This window comes from Mus pahari, chromosome 7, assembly GCF_900095145.1.
Source record: "Mus pahari chromosome 7, PAHARI_EIJ_v1.1, whole genome shotgun sequence".
Classification (NCBI taxonomy): domain Eukaryota; kingdom Metazoa; phylum Chordata; class Mammalia; order Rodentia; family Muridae; genus Mus; species Mus pahari.
This window is the reverse complement of record NC_034596.1, coordinates 93,143,039-93,159,344: the sequence shown is the minus strand read 5'-3', so window position 1 is coordinate 93,159,344 and position 16,306 is coordinate 93,143,039. Positions and strand designations below refer to the sequence as shown.

Genomic DNA, 16,306 nt, shown 5'->3' with positions numbered 1-16,306 from the left:
TGTGTACCATCCCCGCACCCCTGAAGAGTGCAAGAGACCTGTGACTGTCCTGCTTCTAACCAAGAGTTCTCTGTCTTGCTAGCAGCCTCTGTGGTTCTCCCTTGCTATGCTGTGACCTGCTTAGGGAGCGTGCATGTGGCAGGAGATGGCAGGTAGCCATCTTGTCCACTAGCTAGCCAAAACCAGATGAAACTCGCAGACCCATGGTGCAAAAAAACGAATTCTGCTGGCAACTGTGGCATGGAAGCAGCTTCCCCCAGGCGAGCCTCCTGATGCCATCACAGCCCTGAATACACCTGGGCTATAGCTTTTGAACCCATCACTCTGTGTTGAATTCTTGAACCACAGACTATGAGATTAATAATATGTGGTGTTTCAAGACACTGAATTTGTGGTAATTTATTACATGGCATTGAAATTACAGAAATCTTAATATGTAAAAGGAGACAAAAAAATAAGAAAAGTAATATTGAGTTACTGGCCACATGGAGTATTTATTAATGAAGATCCAAAGGTCAGTCTTCAATGCTCATTTCCATGATTTTTAGAGTCGATAATTCCTTACCATGATTACTGCCACCGTCGATGCTGGGGAATGGACCAGATGGGGACAGTGATGTGCTCAGACAACAGAGTTCCCTGGAAGTCTCAGCCCTTTCAAAGTCACTGTCACCTTCAATGACATCCACAGAGGTTTCCTGGTCTATTAAACTATCAGAAACACTTGGACTGTTTTCATTCCAGGGTGAGGCTTCATTATCTGTTTCATCATTGACCTGTTGAATTATAACACCCTCTGAATGCTTGGCTTTATGGGCTGGTATTAAAAATTCACCCGGTAAAGAGAACATCTTGTTTTCGTCCTTCGGCACAGCTGACAGCATATCCAGGGCCTCCTGGTACTGCTGACGCTCATGATGACTTACTATTTCTTCATCACTTACAAATTCATTTTCTCTTGAAATCAGAGCCTTTTGAAAATGAAGTTGATTCAACAGTCTGAAATGTTTTTGCTTTGCTGGGTCTTCCTCAGATACGCAGCCTAAGTCAACCTTTAGCCCATGCAGCAGGTAGCGCATCTTCCCCTAGAATTAGGGGGAAAGCAATTCTGAGGGTCATTACATTTGCTACACTATTAAGACTGAACGCTTCTATCTCAGTGCTGCTAGTCTCAGGGTCAACACTTTCCCAGTCCTGCCCCTTCCCCTCATAAAGAGCACAAGGTGGAAAGTGCCTGTTTTAAATAAAATATATCCTTTTAGAGAATAGAAAAACGTTAAATTCCAAAGAAAGACCAACCTCCTCCAAATGATGTTTATTTTTCTTTATATGTCGCTCAAACAGTCGTTCTAAAAACCTACAAATGATAAAGAAAAATATTAGTATCTTTTTTTTTTTTTTTTAAAGATTTATTTATTAGTACACTGTAGCTGTCTTCAGATGCACCAGAAGAGGGCGTCAGATCTCATTACGGATGGTCATGAGCCACCATGTGGTTGCTGGGATTTGAACTCCGGACCTTTGGAAGAGCAGTCGGTGCTCTTAACCACTGAGCCATCTCTCCAGCCCCAAAATATTAGTATCTTAAACTCAGATAATTCACTAAATGTAAAATAGTTACATAATGTAAAAACCGTCAAAGGCTGGAAAGTTGTTTTCAGATGAATGGTTTTCTCTGTGAAGCTAGAAACTAATCCTTCCTGCTCTGTCAAGTTCTCTAACTTGGCAGGCAGCCTGGCTTCTGTTATGCATTTGTTTTTAAGTTATATAACAGATGCCAGTCTATCGGAAGGATTACGTACTACTTATGTTTCTGTGACTGTTTTAGGTGAAGTATAGAACTGCCTGCAAATCTCTGTCCCCATTAGGCACACAGACACTAAAAGCTCCCTACGCCCTTCTCCAAATCCTACAGAAAATACTCTCACAGAGCTGGATAACCTTGGCTCCTAAAGAATACTCTCCATGGATGCCAAGCCTACAAAACAGTCTCCAAGTGAATGCCAGGGATTTATGCTAAACATAGCTAGATATACAACAGTCTGCCAGTACTCACCCCAGCTGCGGTCTCTTATGCAGCCCTGGCATTCAGAGATCTGCCTCCTTGCTGGGACTAAAGGCGTGTTCTACCACACCTGGCCCACAGCAACAATTCTACCTCTCTTCCTACCAAAGCCAGGATATGGAGACGAGTGAAAACCATGGTAAAGGTGAGAGATTACATCTCTAGGATGAGTCTCCTCTCCCCTAAGGTTACAGCCCCTTCAGAAAAGTCACCTGAGAAGCAAAGGTCACAATCCCTTCAGAGAAGTGACTAGCTTCAGGGAATGCATTCTTTCTACAGCAGGTCCAGTACCACTCTTACTATTCACAAATCTCCCGGAAACAACTAATTTCCTTGGCCACCATTATTCATGCGTGTTAACACATGCGGTAACCCAGGAGGCCTGGGTTATCCTATCATGTTTAAAGATCCAGAAACTTGTATCCTACTCTACAGGTACTGCTAACATTCTGGAATTGCACACATGAACACTGTTCTATGCTTATGTATTTCTTCAAACTGGGATTAAATAATACATATTATTTTGGTATAAAGACACACACATACATACACACACAAGCACACGCATTTTCTCATCAACTAGATGCAGGTTGAACACTTTTCAGTGTGAACTCCATCCTGCCCCATTTAGTTTCTTTCTTAGTCTGGTTCTATTTTTGGTCTTATGAACCAGTGCTAAATTTTAAGAGGAAATATAAACATTTAAGGAAACATGTAAATGATATGCAAATTTTGGGGTTGTATTAAAAAACATATAAGTTACCATTTTAACCCTGTAAAATGTGTAGTCCAGTAGGGTTCCACCTATTGGTGCTGCTGGGAAGTGGCTCTCTAAACTGTCTCACCTTGAAACTTACAAACTCCTTATGCAGCTCTTAAAGTTACTAGTTTTGTATGTATATGTGTGCACACCTGTGTATACACTCAAGGTCAAGGACGGCATCTGTGTCTTGTATTCTCTGTCTATTCCTGTGAGACAAGGGCTCTCCTCAACTGAGGTTCCTGTTCTTAGGTGGGCTGGCAACGAGCACACCCCAGTAACCCTCTTGTCTCTGCTCCTGACAGCCTTGTGCGAGACCTGGCTCACGATGGGGTGCCGAGGTCTGAACTTGGGTCCTCATGGTTGAATAGCAAGTGCTCTTAGCCGCTGAGCTATCTCGCCTGCCCCCATTAAACAATTTTTTTTTAAACAAAGAAAGGAGGTCTGAGAGTGCTGGCACATTCATTCCCGATCTTTTTATTACAATAACGAAAGGTCCTTCATTAGAAAGCAAACCCTGAGGTAGGGATAGACATTGCCACTGTGATGTCTGCAGTTGCATCATATGACTGAGGAAGTATGGCGTGTGCTTGGAGTTCTATGCTCTGCTGCACACAGAGGAGCCTGTGCCTGTGCATTTAGACAGAGCAGTGTTTGAGCAGCACTAGGCACACAGCTTCCTTAAGCAATGCAATAGCTAAGATGGTTTTGCAAATTCCTCCATTTCACATTAAGTGGCAAACAGTTTCTAATTTGTCCTTATTAGATCTTCTGTAAGATGTAGTAAACATGTTTGTGGGCTGATAAGACGGCTCACCAAGTAATGCCACCAAACCTGATGATCTGAGTTCAATTTCTAGGACCCACATGGTAGAAGGAGAGGACCGACTCCCAGGGGCCATCTTTTAACCCTTTCAGCACTCTGTTGTGGCATGTGACCACACACACACACACACACACACACACACACACACACACACACACACACACACACACACACACACACACACACACACACACACACACACACACACACACACACACACACACAAAGTGGAATCAGGAAGGCTGTCCAGATAGCAAAAATTCAATTCATTATATATTCTGATATAAGTCAAGATGATATAATATTTAAAAAAAATCTATTGTTTTCTATGGAGTGTGAAACAGCCTTTATAATTTACTATCAATTATAAGAACATGATCATAAAACAGTATAACTTTTAAAAAGTCGTATAGTATGAAAAATATTTAATGTACATCTCAACTACAGTAAACATTAAAAAAAACAAAACCCTCTAACCTGTTAGAAAATAAACCAAGTTTCAAGATGTCATCTGTCACATTTTCCATGAAACTCAGGTACAGCAGCTCTTCTTCACTGCAGAAGAACACAGAGCATCAGAAGTGTTGTATGGCGAGAGCGCCCAGGCAGGTCACAGGACTGTGACCCATGAGGACAGGGAATGTTAGAAAACAAATCTGTTTTCTCATGTTCAAAAGGAAAATAGTAAAAGTGAGAAGCTAGCACCTAACAGAGTAGAACTTCATCTTTTTGGAATATTCACAACAGCAGAAAGACAGAGACGCCACCCAGGGGAACAGGGGTGGGCGCGATGTTTACTGAGTCCTGTTCCGCATCTCGTGTTTATCAGGAAATTTACTGAGAGAGAATTTTTTTCCCTCAAAATCCCTATAAAAAAGAATTTCTAATAGGTATTTTTAGATGAAAATGCTGTAGTAATTTTTAAATTATTGAACACAAAAATGTGTTCATTTATTATACTATTTAATATCTAAATTTTAGTACCTATTATAAGAGGTTAGGATTCTATTATAATTGATTCTACTTAGCTAACTCATGAATGAGTGGAAATGGCAAGTGGATATTTGATTGCATGAGTGAACTAATTAGGGTGAGGTAGCTGTGTAAACCAGTCAGTTTTAAACCAACCCACAGGAACTTGCTTAAGAACAACCAGGCTTGGAAATAAATGAAACTATGAAATGGATTATTTCCTTGAAAAATGTGACTTAAAACTGTAACCTAACCTTTGACACCATGGATGACATGGTGTGCATCCCAAACCACCAAAGAGACCTGATCCAGGTCACCCCTGCAGGCCTCGCTACTGTCTCAATTTATAAAGATAAGTGAGCATTTTACACTCTAGTTATTATAAATTACTAGTGGATGTTATTAACTTAGGGACACATTTCTACTGAAGATTAAATGCCCAGATTTCCCCCATCAGCACTAATTAAACCACTGATATTCCCAAAGCTGGGAGGAGAGAGAGAAGCTCCAGTCTTAAATTATCTTATGTTTCCCCCAGTCTTAATTCTGCTTCCCACCATAGTATGAAGAGGGCAACATGATCTTACTCAGAGTAGATTTTACTGTCTGGAGAAAACTCTGTGGAGAGCTTACAGGGTGCCCTGGAAAGAGAGAAAGGTAAAATATTTTAACAACAACATAAAAGGTTGGTATATATTCTGTGACTGGCATTCTACATTATTAATGAAGTGCTTTGGAATTTCTGTCTGCATTTTCCTATCCTGATTTAACTCTGTGGGTACGTGCATGCATGTGTGTGTGTGTGTGCACATGTGCAATGAGTTTCAAGGACAGGAATTAGAACTCAACCTACTGGTGGCCTAAGAAGGGCCCGAGGGAGAAGCTGGGCCCTGAGCGTCTATACATTCCTTTCTGTGCCCAAACACATCCTCATTCTCCCTGTGTGAGAACTCTCCTCCCTTTATCTCATACCCAGTCTCTTACAGGGGAAATGCAGTTGAGAGCCAAAACTTGCTAGTCCAACATTTTGCTAGGTGTGAATGTCAGTCGCTAAACCAGAGGAGCCGTGTTTACAGAACATCTCCCACCAGCGGGGCAGACCAAAGACTGGAATGTGGGAATATTCCACATCACAATCTTTTGGTTTTTGAAATTTTTATTAATTATTGTGTGACATGTGTCTTTGTGTTCGTGTGTGTCTGTGTACACATGTGTATAGGCAAGTACCATGAGATCAGAGGGTGATTCTCAGGAGTCAGTCCTCTCCTTTTATCTACTCTGTTTATCAGGCTTGCAAGGCAAGCCCTTTCCCTTGCTGAGACAGCTTGCCAGTCTCCAAATCTCAGAGTCAAACTCATCAAATGGTAAGGCTGCCAGAGAATCTCTCCTCAAGAGCAGCTACTGGAAACTAGCATCCTCTTCCCCTTTATCAACACATTAGCAAAACTAAGTCTAACCTTTATCGAACATTTTATAAACTTTCCTTAGTAGAATATATTAGCTAAAATCTATTAGCACATATAATTAAAACAGTACGTAAGGGGAATGCTGTGTGTCCATTACACAGGACAGCAAATGGAGGCAGGGTTTTACTCTACACTAGGCTGACCTTGAACTTGCAGTGGCCCTCCTGCCTTAGCCCCCACGTTCAGATCCAGGTGTGAGGCTGCCACGCACCTTTCTGAGGACTGCTGCAGAATCCCATCGTGAATACTGTCCCATGCTAGGTTTTGTCCTTGTGAGGGTAAAGGAGCTATTTTGTCTTCAGCACCATTTCTCATGTAATTAGGTACCTGGAAGTGGAACAAAAAGAATGCATTTGTTTCAAAAGTATGTTGTAAAAGAAATAAAACAGCAAATCTTAATGAAAATGAAAACACGAAAGTACCTGACATATTAAAACAAAAATACTGTAGAATAGTTTACCCAGTCAGCATTTCCCCATGTTTATTTAAAGATGAAGCGACGTCATCTTTATGTTAATGAGCAACATTTTAAAAAGCATTAGGAAATCATAAGGTAAATCATAAGTCACAGGTTGGGGCAGGAGTCTGTGTATGTAACCCAGCTCTGAAGAGCCAGAAGCACGAGGGTCCCAACTCTAGGCAGACCTGGGGCACCTGCCAAGACACCAGGATCTCACTGCAAGCACCATACTATCTTTTACACCCTTTCTTTGATTTGAGATAAGGTCTCACTACGGAGCTTTAACTGTCCTGGAACTTGCTGTCTGGATTGCCCCCTAAGTGCTGGGGTGAAAGGTGAGCCCCTACACCTGGCTATCCCTGAAATGTCCATCTTCTGAACCCAGAAACTAAGCAATTGGTCTGGTTAGGAACTGGATGGGAGACATCATCCCCCTACACATACACCCACATTAAAAAAAGAAACTAAGACTCGAAAAACCAAAAACCAAACCAAAACAAAACAAAAAAACCCCCCAAAAACCCTAAGAAACAAAAGATAGAATTGAAATCTATGAATATGATACAAATTTGAAAAAAAATACATGATTAAAAAGCACATCTATGTCAAACACATGAGAGCAGCCACAGTAGCAATGCATATGAACACTATTAAACAGAATAATGGCTCATGACTTGAGCAGACTCTTATGTGTCACAAACCTGGCACTATTTATTTGCACTATTTATAATGTTATGTTTTTTCATTTCTTTCAAACAGGTCTTCTGTAGCTCAGGATGCCTTAACAATCCCTGTGTGTCTAAGGATGACTTTTAACTTCTGATCATTCTGCCTCTCTCTCCTTTCTGAGTTCTAGAAGTACAAGCATGCCCTACTGGGGCTGGAGAAATGGCTCTGTGGTTAGGAGGACCCAGCTTCAGTTCCCAGGGCCACATGTAACTGTCATTAACTCCAGTCAGGGGATCCAGCACTTTGTCCTGACCTCTCTGGGCACCAGTCAACGCACATGGTACACAGACATAGATGTACGCAAAACAGTACAAAACAATCAACCAACCAACCAAGTTCCTGCAGTACAGTGTATCAGCTTTGTTCATGCTAGGCAAGTACTCTACCAAGTAAGTTACATCCCCAGCCCTACAAAGCTGACTTATGTAAAATGTGTTACAGTTCTAAGTGTAATGTGTAGATCTGCTGTAGTTAATACTTCACTAGCTCTCTCAGCTCTGCACCACTGGGAGGGAGGATCCATGCTTTTCTTGAAGGACTATGAATGTTTGGATCGCAAAGTAATAAACTGGGCTTCTTAGCATTTTCACTTACCACTATCATTATTATTGCGCTGCTGACAATGATGTGTGCATGCTGTTTGTGTGAGTGCAGGCATGTGCATACCACAGTTCACATGTAGAGGTCACGAGATGCTTTTGGGAATCAGTTTTCTTCTGCCACAGTTTGGATAATAAACCATGTTTATGAATAAATTTAAGTTAGAACATAAATACATGATTGAAATTACCCAAATGGAATGAGCTTGCTTGAAAAATCACATTTAAAGCTGTGATATGTTAAAATAAATCATTGTTAAACATTCAAAATACAAACAGTATAATAAAGATTATAAAATAAAGGCAAAAACATAAGAGAATGTTATCTACTGATTCTTATATGATGTCAGATTTATAATAATATAGTCATCAACAATTCTATAAAATATACAGGCATTGAAAATTCAAACTTGTATGTATCTTTGATAGCACCTTTAGGAACTAGTCTATTTTTTCTGTGTGTCAGGGGTGGTACCAAACCTAGCCTTGCACATCCTAAACAATTTCTCTACCACTGAGCTATCGTTCCAGCCCTTGGTTATTTTGGGACACAATCTTGCTACATAGCTCAGGCTAGACTCCAGTTGGCTGTATAGTCTATGATGGCCTCAAACTCATGTTCCTACCTTTACCAAGCATTGGGATTATAGGCAAATGTCACCAAGCCTGGTTCTCAGAATCTGTATATTTTATTTATCCACCCATTCAGCTAGCTAACCAGCCAGCAAACCACTTGGGTGCTAATAACAAATGACTTCCTGGATTTGGTAGGATCCATGTGGTCATTCAGAGAGCATGGTCACCACCTGCAAACTGTCACATGTTGACTATATAGAGGTCACTCCTGAGAGTCTGAATAGCTGTGTGCACCCTACACAAGCCAAAGCACTTCCAACTCTGAAGATCTGTTTAGTACCTGGTTTACGTTCACTTCTGAGTCCTTTGAGCTCATTTTCTCAGCTGTCCCAAGCTCAGAGTTAAAGCTACAACATTTACAAAGAAATGATTGTTACTTCTTTATAAACACAGCAACAACAGGCTTTATTGTCAAGAAAAAGTATGCTATAAGCAAATAAAATCCCAACTATTTACTTTTTAAAAAATGTGTAATTTCTAATTATGTATCTGAAAATAGACATGATTTGGTTCACATATGCTTCCTTTTCCTTACCTGATAATTAGATTTCAGTTAAATATACAATGAGGTAAGAGAAATGAGACTATAACATTTATAAAGATACGATAATTTCTGCATCTTTCTCTTTTTACTGATTAAACTTGATCTTTGATAATTTCAGACAAGTATACATTCATTCTGTTTACTGTCCTCCCCCAGCTCTTCCTACCATGGCTACCGACCCCCTTCCCACAGGCCTGACAACGAAGGCCTGCACCCCAGTTTTGTGCCATGCTTGCACAGTGGCCAGGCTGATCTGTCTCTTTAGTTTTAGGATCTGTGCTGCCAAGTCCGGCAGGGGTCTCTTCATTCCTCCCTCAGCTGACGATTTCTATTACAGATCCAAATCCTTTTTAAAATTAAATAATGCAGGTGAATTTGCTATCATTGCACCTCTTGTCTGTACTCAGAGAACCAGTCTTAACAATGGTTGACTTCTTGAACAACTAAACTCTAGAACAAAATAAATTTGAATCACTTTGCAAACTTACTGCATATTTAACATAACCCATCTACTACAGGAGAAGAAAACCCTATCAAGGTAACTCCAACTCAATGTCCTCTCAGCTGTCATGCTTGCAGCTGATACCATAGTAGCAGTGACCCTCTGCCAGGGAAAGACACAGGGAACTGGACAGGATCTTATTCTCCCCTTTGGGCTTCACTGTTTTACCACTGTTAACGTGAATACATATCTACAGCTACAGTATCTGGCAATATATCTTAAGGCTCCTCTGAAAATGTAACATTTAAAGACATAAAATGTTCAAGAACTATGTTTACAACAATAACTTATATAGCATTCATAGTTATAAGAACTTAACAAATCTAATAGCTTACAAAAAGTTACTGTGCTGCTTCTAAAGACCCATTGGAAAGTCTACTAACTCATTTCAATGAAAAGGCCCAGCCAGATCTCAAGGCAGACATATAAACAAAGAAAGAAACACTGCTCATGAATCCTTTCCACTGACTCGCTGGCCTTGCAGTCGGCTCTGGACATGCCATACAGACCTGCTTAATTCAGTTTGGGTTTCAGCTTCCATCCGCTGATCTGAAAAATCCTTTCTTCTTTTGGCAGGTGTGTAGTAGCGGTACTGTGACAGGAAGGACTTTGCTTCTGTTTTTAAAGTTCGTGGAGTGAATGGCGACTGCTTGTTAGAGAAGAGGTCAGAGTGCTTTTCCAACAGATCTCCACTTGGAGTCTTGGCGATGACTACCTGGAACTGGTGGGCACTCCTAGGCCGCCTGTCGCAGCTGTGCCCACAGCCTGAGTACCTGGATGGAGAGGTGCTGGCATGCTTCTGGGTGCCACTCATGAGCATCTTACTCGATTCAGGCAGACTTAGATGCAGTCCCTCGGAAGAAGGAATGAGTGACTTAGAAAATGGTGGATATTTTGTCATTTCTTCTATTAACACATCCCGGTCTTGTGGTTCACCTGAGGGCTAAGAATATTTGATATGATAGTCATCAGTTGCACTGCCACTGGGGAATCTCAGGACTAACTTATACATGCATCTTGGCTCTAACTAGGCACTTGTTTTCTCGCAGTGATGGGGCTGAATGCCAGGGCCTTGAGCTGTCAGGCAAGTGTTCTACCACTGAGATACCTTCTCAGCCCTGTCCTTATTTTCTAGAAGAAAGGGAGGGGCAGAACCTCAGATACAAGATGATCTACTCTTTAACATTATGTATTATCTGTTTTAAAAATTCATCTGAAAACTAACAATTTTAGAATTTGTTTATAGCACAAGGAATCTTAAATTGATCTTAATTCTTTTCTTGATAATGTATAGGTCAGTTAACTTACAAACTGATATATCTAAGTAAAGAAACTATATGACTATTTCCTAAATAGGTCTAGACACAATTTTCTTTCTAATCTTTCTTTCTCAAAACAAAAGACAGAATGAGTATTGTCTTATGTTATTACTTCAGCATATTAGCTTTAAAATGTGCTCCCAAACTAGGCTGATATTACTGCTGGTGTACGAAGAGCTTGTCTCTTTGGAAAGAGATTTCTGAATCCTACAGAGCTATTAATTAATAACCATAAGAGCTACTTATACCCAGAGGAATGGTATAAGCTAAACCCAGAGTAAGGAGAAATGTATAGGGTATTAGATTGACTGTAAAAGAAATTCTATCAGTGTAAAGTTTTACTAGAATGAAATAGCAAAGAGAACCTTTAAGGGCAGAAATAGAAAGGCTGAGGGCCACTGAGATGGTTAAGTATATGTGATTTGCTATACAGTGTTTCTGTGATTTGGATTTATGTAAAGTTCATGTAAAGAACACCTACCCAATTTACAATCACAAGGCAACTGAGTAATAAATCTCTTTCATGGACAACAGCAGAATAAATGATGGACCAAGATCTTACAACTGTCTGTTAAGATACTCAAACAGTTGAAAACAATTCAGTTGAAGACCAGGCAAGGGGCAGATTATGTGAAAAAAATCTAATACCTATTTTACAAAAGTTCCAAGTTATTTATGTTTTATAAAAGAATGAATAGATTTTGATTTTTACTACTTGGACTGCTTTGAAATGTTTCATACTCTATTCACAAACACGAACCACATCCATACAGTTGGTTAGTATTAGAGGCCAGAAGCAGCTGCACCTGTGGGTCTGCAGCAGCTGGAAGGGAAGCCCGAGGAAGGGTCCTGAGAGCCGACATCACATGAGCCAGGGTGAGTGGAGAGCAGTGTGGGGGTCTGCAGCAGCTGGAAGGGAAGCCCGAGGAAGGGTCCTGAGAGCAGACATCACATGAGCCAGGGTGAGTGGAGAGCAGTGTGGGCGGTGAGGATTTGTGTTCTGAAATATGAGCTCCTATGCAGAACCTGCTAAGCCACTAGGAGGCCAAAGCCAGCATTTCAAATTGCAACTCTCTTTTCAGTAAGATTATATCTGTTAACCTTAAAATTCACCCAATTATTAAAATATACTACCTAAATTAATAATTTAAGATTACTTAAATATGTCTAAAGAATTAATCATTAAAGCTTATTAAAAATGTAGGCAAACTGGGTCCCCAGCAGTGGTGAACCAGAGCCCTTGTCCCCTAAGCTCCATTTTCTAGCCCATGGCCCTGCCTGGATTCCCAGAGGCCTGGTGACACCAGGGACAAACAGGTAAGACCCTGCTCCCTGAATCCTCGGCCTTTCAAGTCCCTGTAAAGCGTACCCTATAGCAGTAAACTGCCACCTGTCCTCTGCACTCCATTGTCCTGCTCACAGCTCTGCCTGCATTCCTGGAGGCCTTTGGGTACCAGAGTCAACCAGACAGCTAAAGGCCAGTATAACAACACAACAACAGCCAGGGCAATACACCACCACCAGAGCCTAGCTATCCTACTGTATGTAGCAGGCTCTGGACATTCTAACACAGCTGAAGTACAAAAAAATGACCTTAAATCCAATGTTATGAAGATGACAGATGCCTTTAAAGAGGAAATGAATAAATCCATTAAAGAAATTTAGGAAGCCCGGCAGTGGTGGTGCACGCCTTTAATCCCAGCACTTAGGAGGCAGAGGCAGGCAGATTTCTGAGTTTGAGGGCAGTCTGGTCTACAGAGTGATTTCCAGGACAGCCAGAGCCATATAGAGAAACCCTGTGTCAAAAAACCAAAAAGAAAGAAATTTAGGAAAACACAAACAGGTAAAGGAAATGAATAAAACTGTTCAAGACCCAAAAATGGAAATAGAAGCAATGAAAACACAAACTGAGGGAATCCAGGAGACAGAAAATTTAGGTAAGAGGACAGAAACTACGGACATATTCACCACCAACAGAATACAAGAGCTAGAAGAGAGAATCTCAGGCATAGAAGATAGGATAGAACAAATTGATATATTGATCAAAGAAAACATTAAATCTAAAAGTTTCTGACATAAAACATCCAGGAAATATGGGACACTGAAAAGACTAAACCTAAACATAATAGGAATAGAAGAAGAATCCCAGATCAAAGGCCTAGAAAATATTTTTAACTAAATCATAGAGGAAAATTTCCCTAACCTAAAGAAAGAGATTCCTGTAAACATACAAGAAGGGTATAGAATACCAAATAGACTAGACCAAAAAATAATAATAATCCAACCACATAATAATCAAAACATGGAATGCACAGAACAAAGAAAGTATATTAAAAGCAGCACAGGAAAAAAGGCCAAGTAACATATAAAGGTAGACCTATCAGAATTATACCTAAGTTCTCAATGGAGACTTTAAATGTCAGAAGGTTCTGGGCAAATGCCTTGTACTCTTCTAAGAGATCACACATGCCAGCCCAGACTACTACACCCAGCAAAACTTTCAATCACTATAGATGGAGAAAACAAGATATTCCACGACAAAACCAAATTTAAACAATACCTAACCATAATCCAGTTCTACAAAAGAAACTAGAAGGAAAACTCCAACCCAACGAGCTTAACCACACCCAAGAAACCACAGGAAATAATTTCACACCAGCAAAAACGAAGTAAAATGCATGCATGCATGCATGCACACATAGTACCACCACCAACATCAAAGAAATGGGAATTAACAATCATTATTGGTCTTTAATCTCTCTCTACATCAATGGACTCAATTCCTCAATAAAAAGACACAGACTATCAGAATGGGTGTGAAAACAGGATCCGTCATTCTGTTGCATAAAGAACCAACACCTCAACATCAAAGAAAGACATTACCTCAGAGTAAGGCTAGGAAAAGATTTTCAAGGAAACAGACCTAAGCAGCAAGCTGGGATAGCCATTCTAATATCTAATAAAGTAGACTTCCAACCAAAATTAATCTAAAGAGATAGAGGACAACAATCTAAAGAAAAAAAAAAAAAACCCCACCATGATGACATCTCAATTCTGAATATCTATGCCCTAAATGCAAGAGTACCCAGATTCTTAACTAAAGCTTAAATCACAAACTGACCCAACACATTAATAGTGGGAAATTTCAACATGCCACTCTCACCAATGGACAGGTCATCCAGACAGAAACTAAACAGAGAAATAGTGGAACCAGTGGATGTTATGACTCAAATGGACCTAACAAATATCTACAGTACATTTCACCCAAACACAAAGCAATATACGTTCTTCTCAGCACTTCACAGAACCTTCTCCAAAACTGGCCATATACTCCGTCACAAAGCAAGTCTCAACAGATACAAGAAAACTGAGACAACTCCTTGTATCTTATCAGGCCATCGCAGAAGCTGGACTTAACAACAACAGAAAGCCTACAAACTCATGGGAACTACTAGTCATTCTCTACTGAATGACCACTGGGTCAAAGAGGAAATAAATTAAAGACATTCTAGAATTCAATGACAATGAATGCACAACACACCTAAGCTTAAGGACACAAAGCAATGCTAAGAGGAAAATTCATAGCAGTGAGTGCCTTCATAAAGAAATTAGTGAGATCTCATACTAGTGACTTACCAACATACCTGAAAGCTCTAAAACAAGGAGAAGCAAACATACACAAGAGGAATAGAGTGCAGGAAATAATCAAACTCACGGCTAAAATCAATCACAAACAAAGAGAACAATACAAAGAATCAACAAAGCCAAGAGCTGGTTTTTTGAGAAAATCAACAAGATAGACAAATCATTAGTCAAACTAACTAAAAAGAAAGAGGAAACTAATTAAATTAGTAAATTCAGAAATGAGAAGGGGGACATAAGAACACATACTGAGGCAATCCAAAGAATCATTAGGTTATACTTTAAAAACCTGTACTCCACAAAAATGAAAAATTTAAATGAAATGGACTATTTTCTTGAAAGATACCACTTACCAAAGCAAGATCAGGCAAACAATCTAAGTAGACCTATACCCCCAAAGGAAATAGAACCGGTCCCAACCAACCAACCAACCAACCAATCAACCAATCAACCAATCAATCCAGGGCCAGATGGTTTTAATGTAGAATTCTTCCAAGCTTTCAAAGAAGAGCAAATACCAATACTCTACAAATTATTTCATAAAATAGAAACAGAAGGAACAATGTCAAGTTCATTTTATGAGGCCAGTCTCTCTGATACCTACACTACACAAAGATTCAACCATGAAAGAGAATTTTAGATCAGTCTTCCTTATGAAATTGATGCAAAAAACACTCAAGAAAACACTCAAACCAAATCTAAGAACATATCAAAAACATCATCCACCATAATCGAGTAGGCTTCATACCAGAGATCCAGGGATGGGTCAACATACAAAAATCTCTCAATGTAATCCATCATATAAACAAAGTGAAAGAAAAAAAAAAACCTCACAAGATCATCTCATATAATATAAAATATCTTGGTGTACCTCTAACCAAGCAAGTAAAAGACCTATATGATAAGAACTTCAAATCTATAAAGAAGGAAACTGAAGAAAATATCAGAAGATGAGGAGATCTCCCAGGCTCATGGATTGGTAGGATTAACAGTAAAAATGGCCATTCTACCAAGAGCAATCTACAGATTTAACACAATTCCCATAAGAATTCCAACATAGGTCTTTACAGACCTTGAAAGATAAAACAATCCTGTACAATAAAAGAACTTCTGGAGGTAGGTATCACCACCCGATTTCAAGCTATACTATAGAGTAATAGAAATAAAACCCTGGCATAAAAATAGACAGGTTGGTCAATGGAATTGGAGAACCAGAAGTAAACCTACAACCCCGTGGACACGAAAGCATCTTCAACAAATGGCACTGGCCCAACTGGATGTATGCATGTAGAAGAATGAAAATAGACATATCTATTGCCCTGCACAAAACTCAAGTCCAAGTGGATCAAAGACCTCAACATTATATTAAAAACATTTTTAATTAAAAACCAAAATCTATACATGAGAGAGACTCTAAAAACTGCCATCACTTCTCATCCAACTGTGAGCAGAATAATTTTTCAAACAAATGTTAAAGAGAATTACAAACAAAACCCCAGTCTAGGCCAGCCAACTGTTGTAGCCTGCAGGCCAGGCGCATTGCTGTCTCTGGCTAGCGAGTGGAGTGCAGCTAGGAACTGATTTCCCAGGTGTCCACAGTGCTGGCTTTCTACTGGCAGGCAGTTGTGACGAGGTGCTGTGTCCTGAAGAGCACACATGCTCAAAATTTGCTGACCCAAAGCTACCCAAACCTGCAGCCCAAGTCAGGCTGTAGCAATGATGTGTCTTACAAACACCTGCTTTTCTTTTCTTTTTTTTTTTTTTTTTTTTTTTTTTTTTTGTTGTT

At 39.9% G+C, this 16,306-nt stretch overlaps 1 protein-coding gene across 6 annotated transcripts in view; it reads right to left on the bottom strand.

Moving 5' to 3' along the window:
• Positions 1–369: 369 nt before the first annotated feature.
• Spata7 (spermatogenesis associated 7) overlaps positions 370–16,306 on the bottom strand; it is a 37,357-nt gene continuing 21,420 nt past the window's right edge. For 2 of the 6 annotated variants that reach the window (XM_029541151.1, XM_029541152.1), the window contains 8 exons: positions 11,685–11,813; positions 10,069–10,502; positions 8,794–8,860; positions 6,301–6,416; positions 5,211–5,264; positions 4,129–4,206; positions 1,300–1,357; positions 436–1,085 (listed from right to left, as the gene is read on the bottom strand). In XM_029541151.1, coding sequence (XP_029397011.1) covers positions 516–1,085; positions 1,300–1,357; positions 4,129–4,206; positions 5,211–5,264; positions 6,301–6,416; positions 8,794–8,860; positions 10,069–10,502; positions 11,685–11,813 — 1,506 coding nt within the window. In that variant the 3' untranslated portion in view covers positions 436–515. Of the gene's footprint in view, positions 1,086–1,299; positions 1,358–4,128; positions 4,207–5,210; positions 5,265–6,300; positions 6,417–8,793; positions 8,861–10,068; positions 10,503–11,684; positions 11,814–16,306 lie in introns of all 6 variants that reach the window. The other 4 variants (XM_029541153.1, XM_021202130.1, XM_021202129.1 and 1 more) reach the window with 4 other exon arrangements.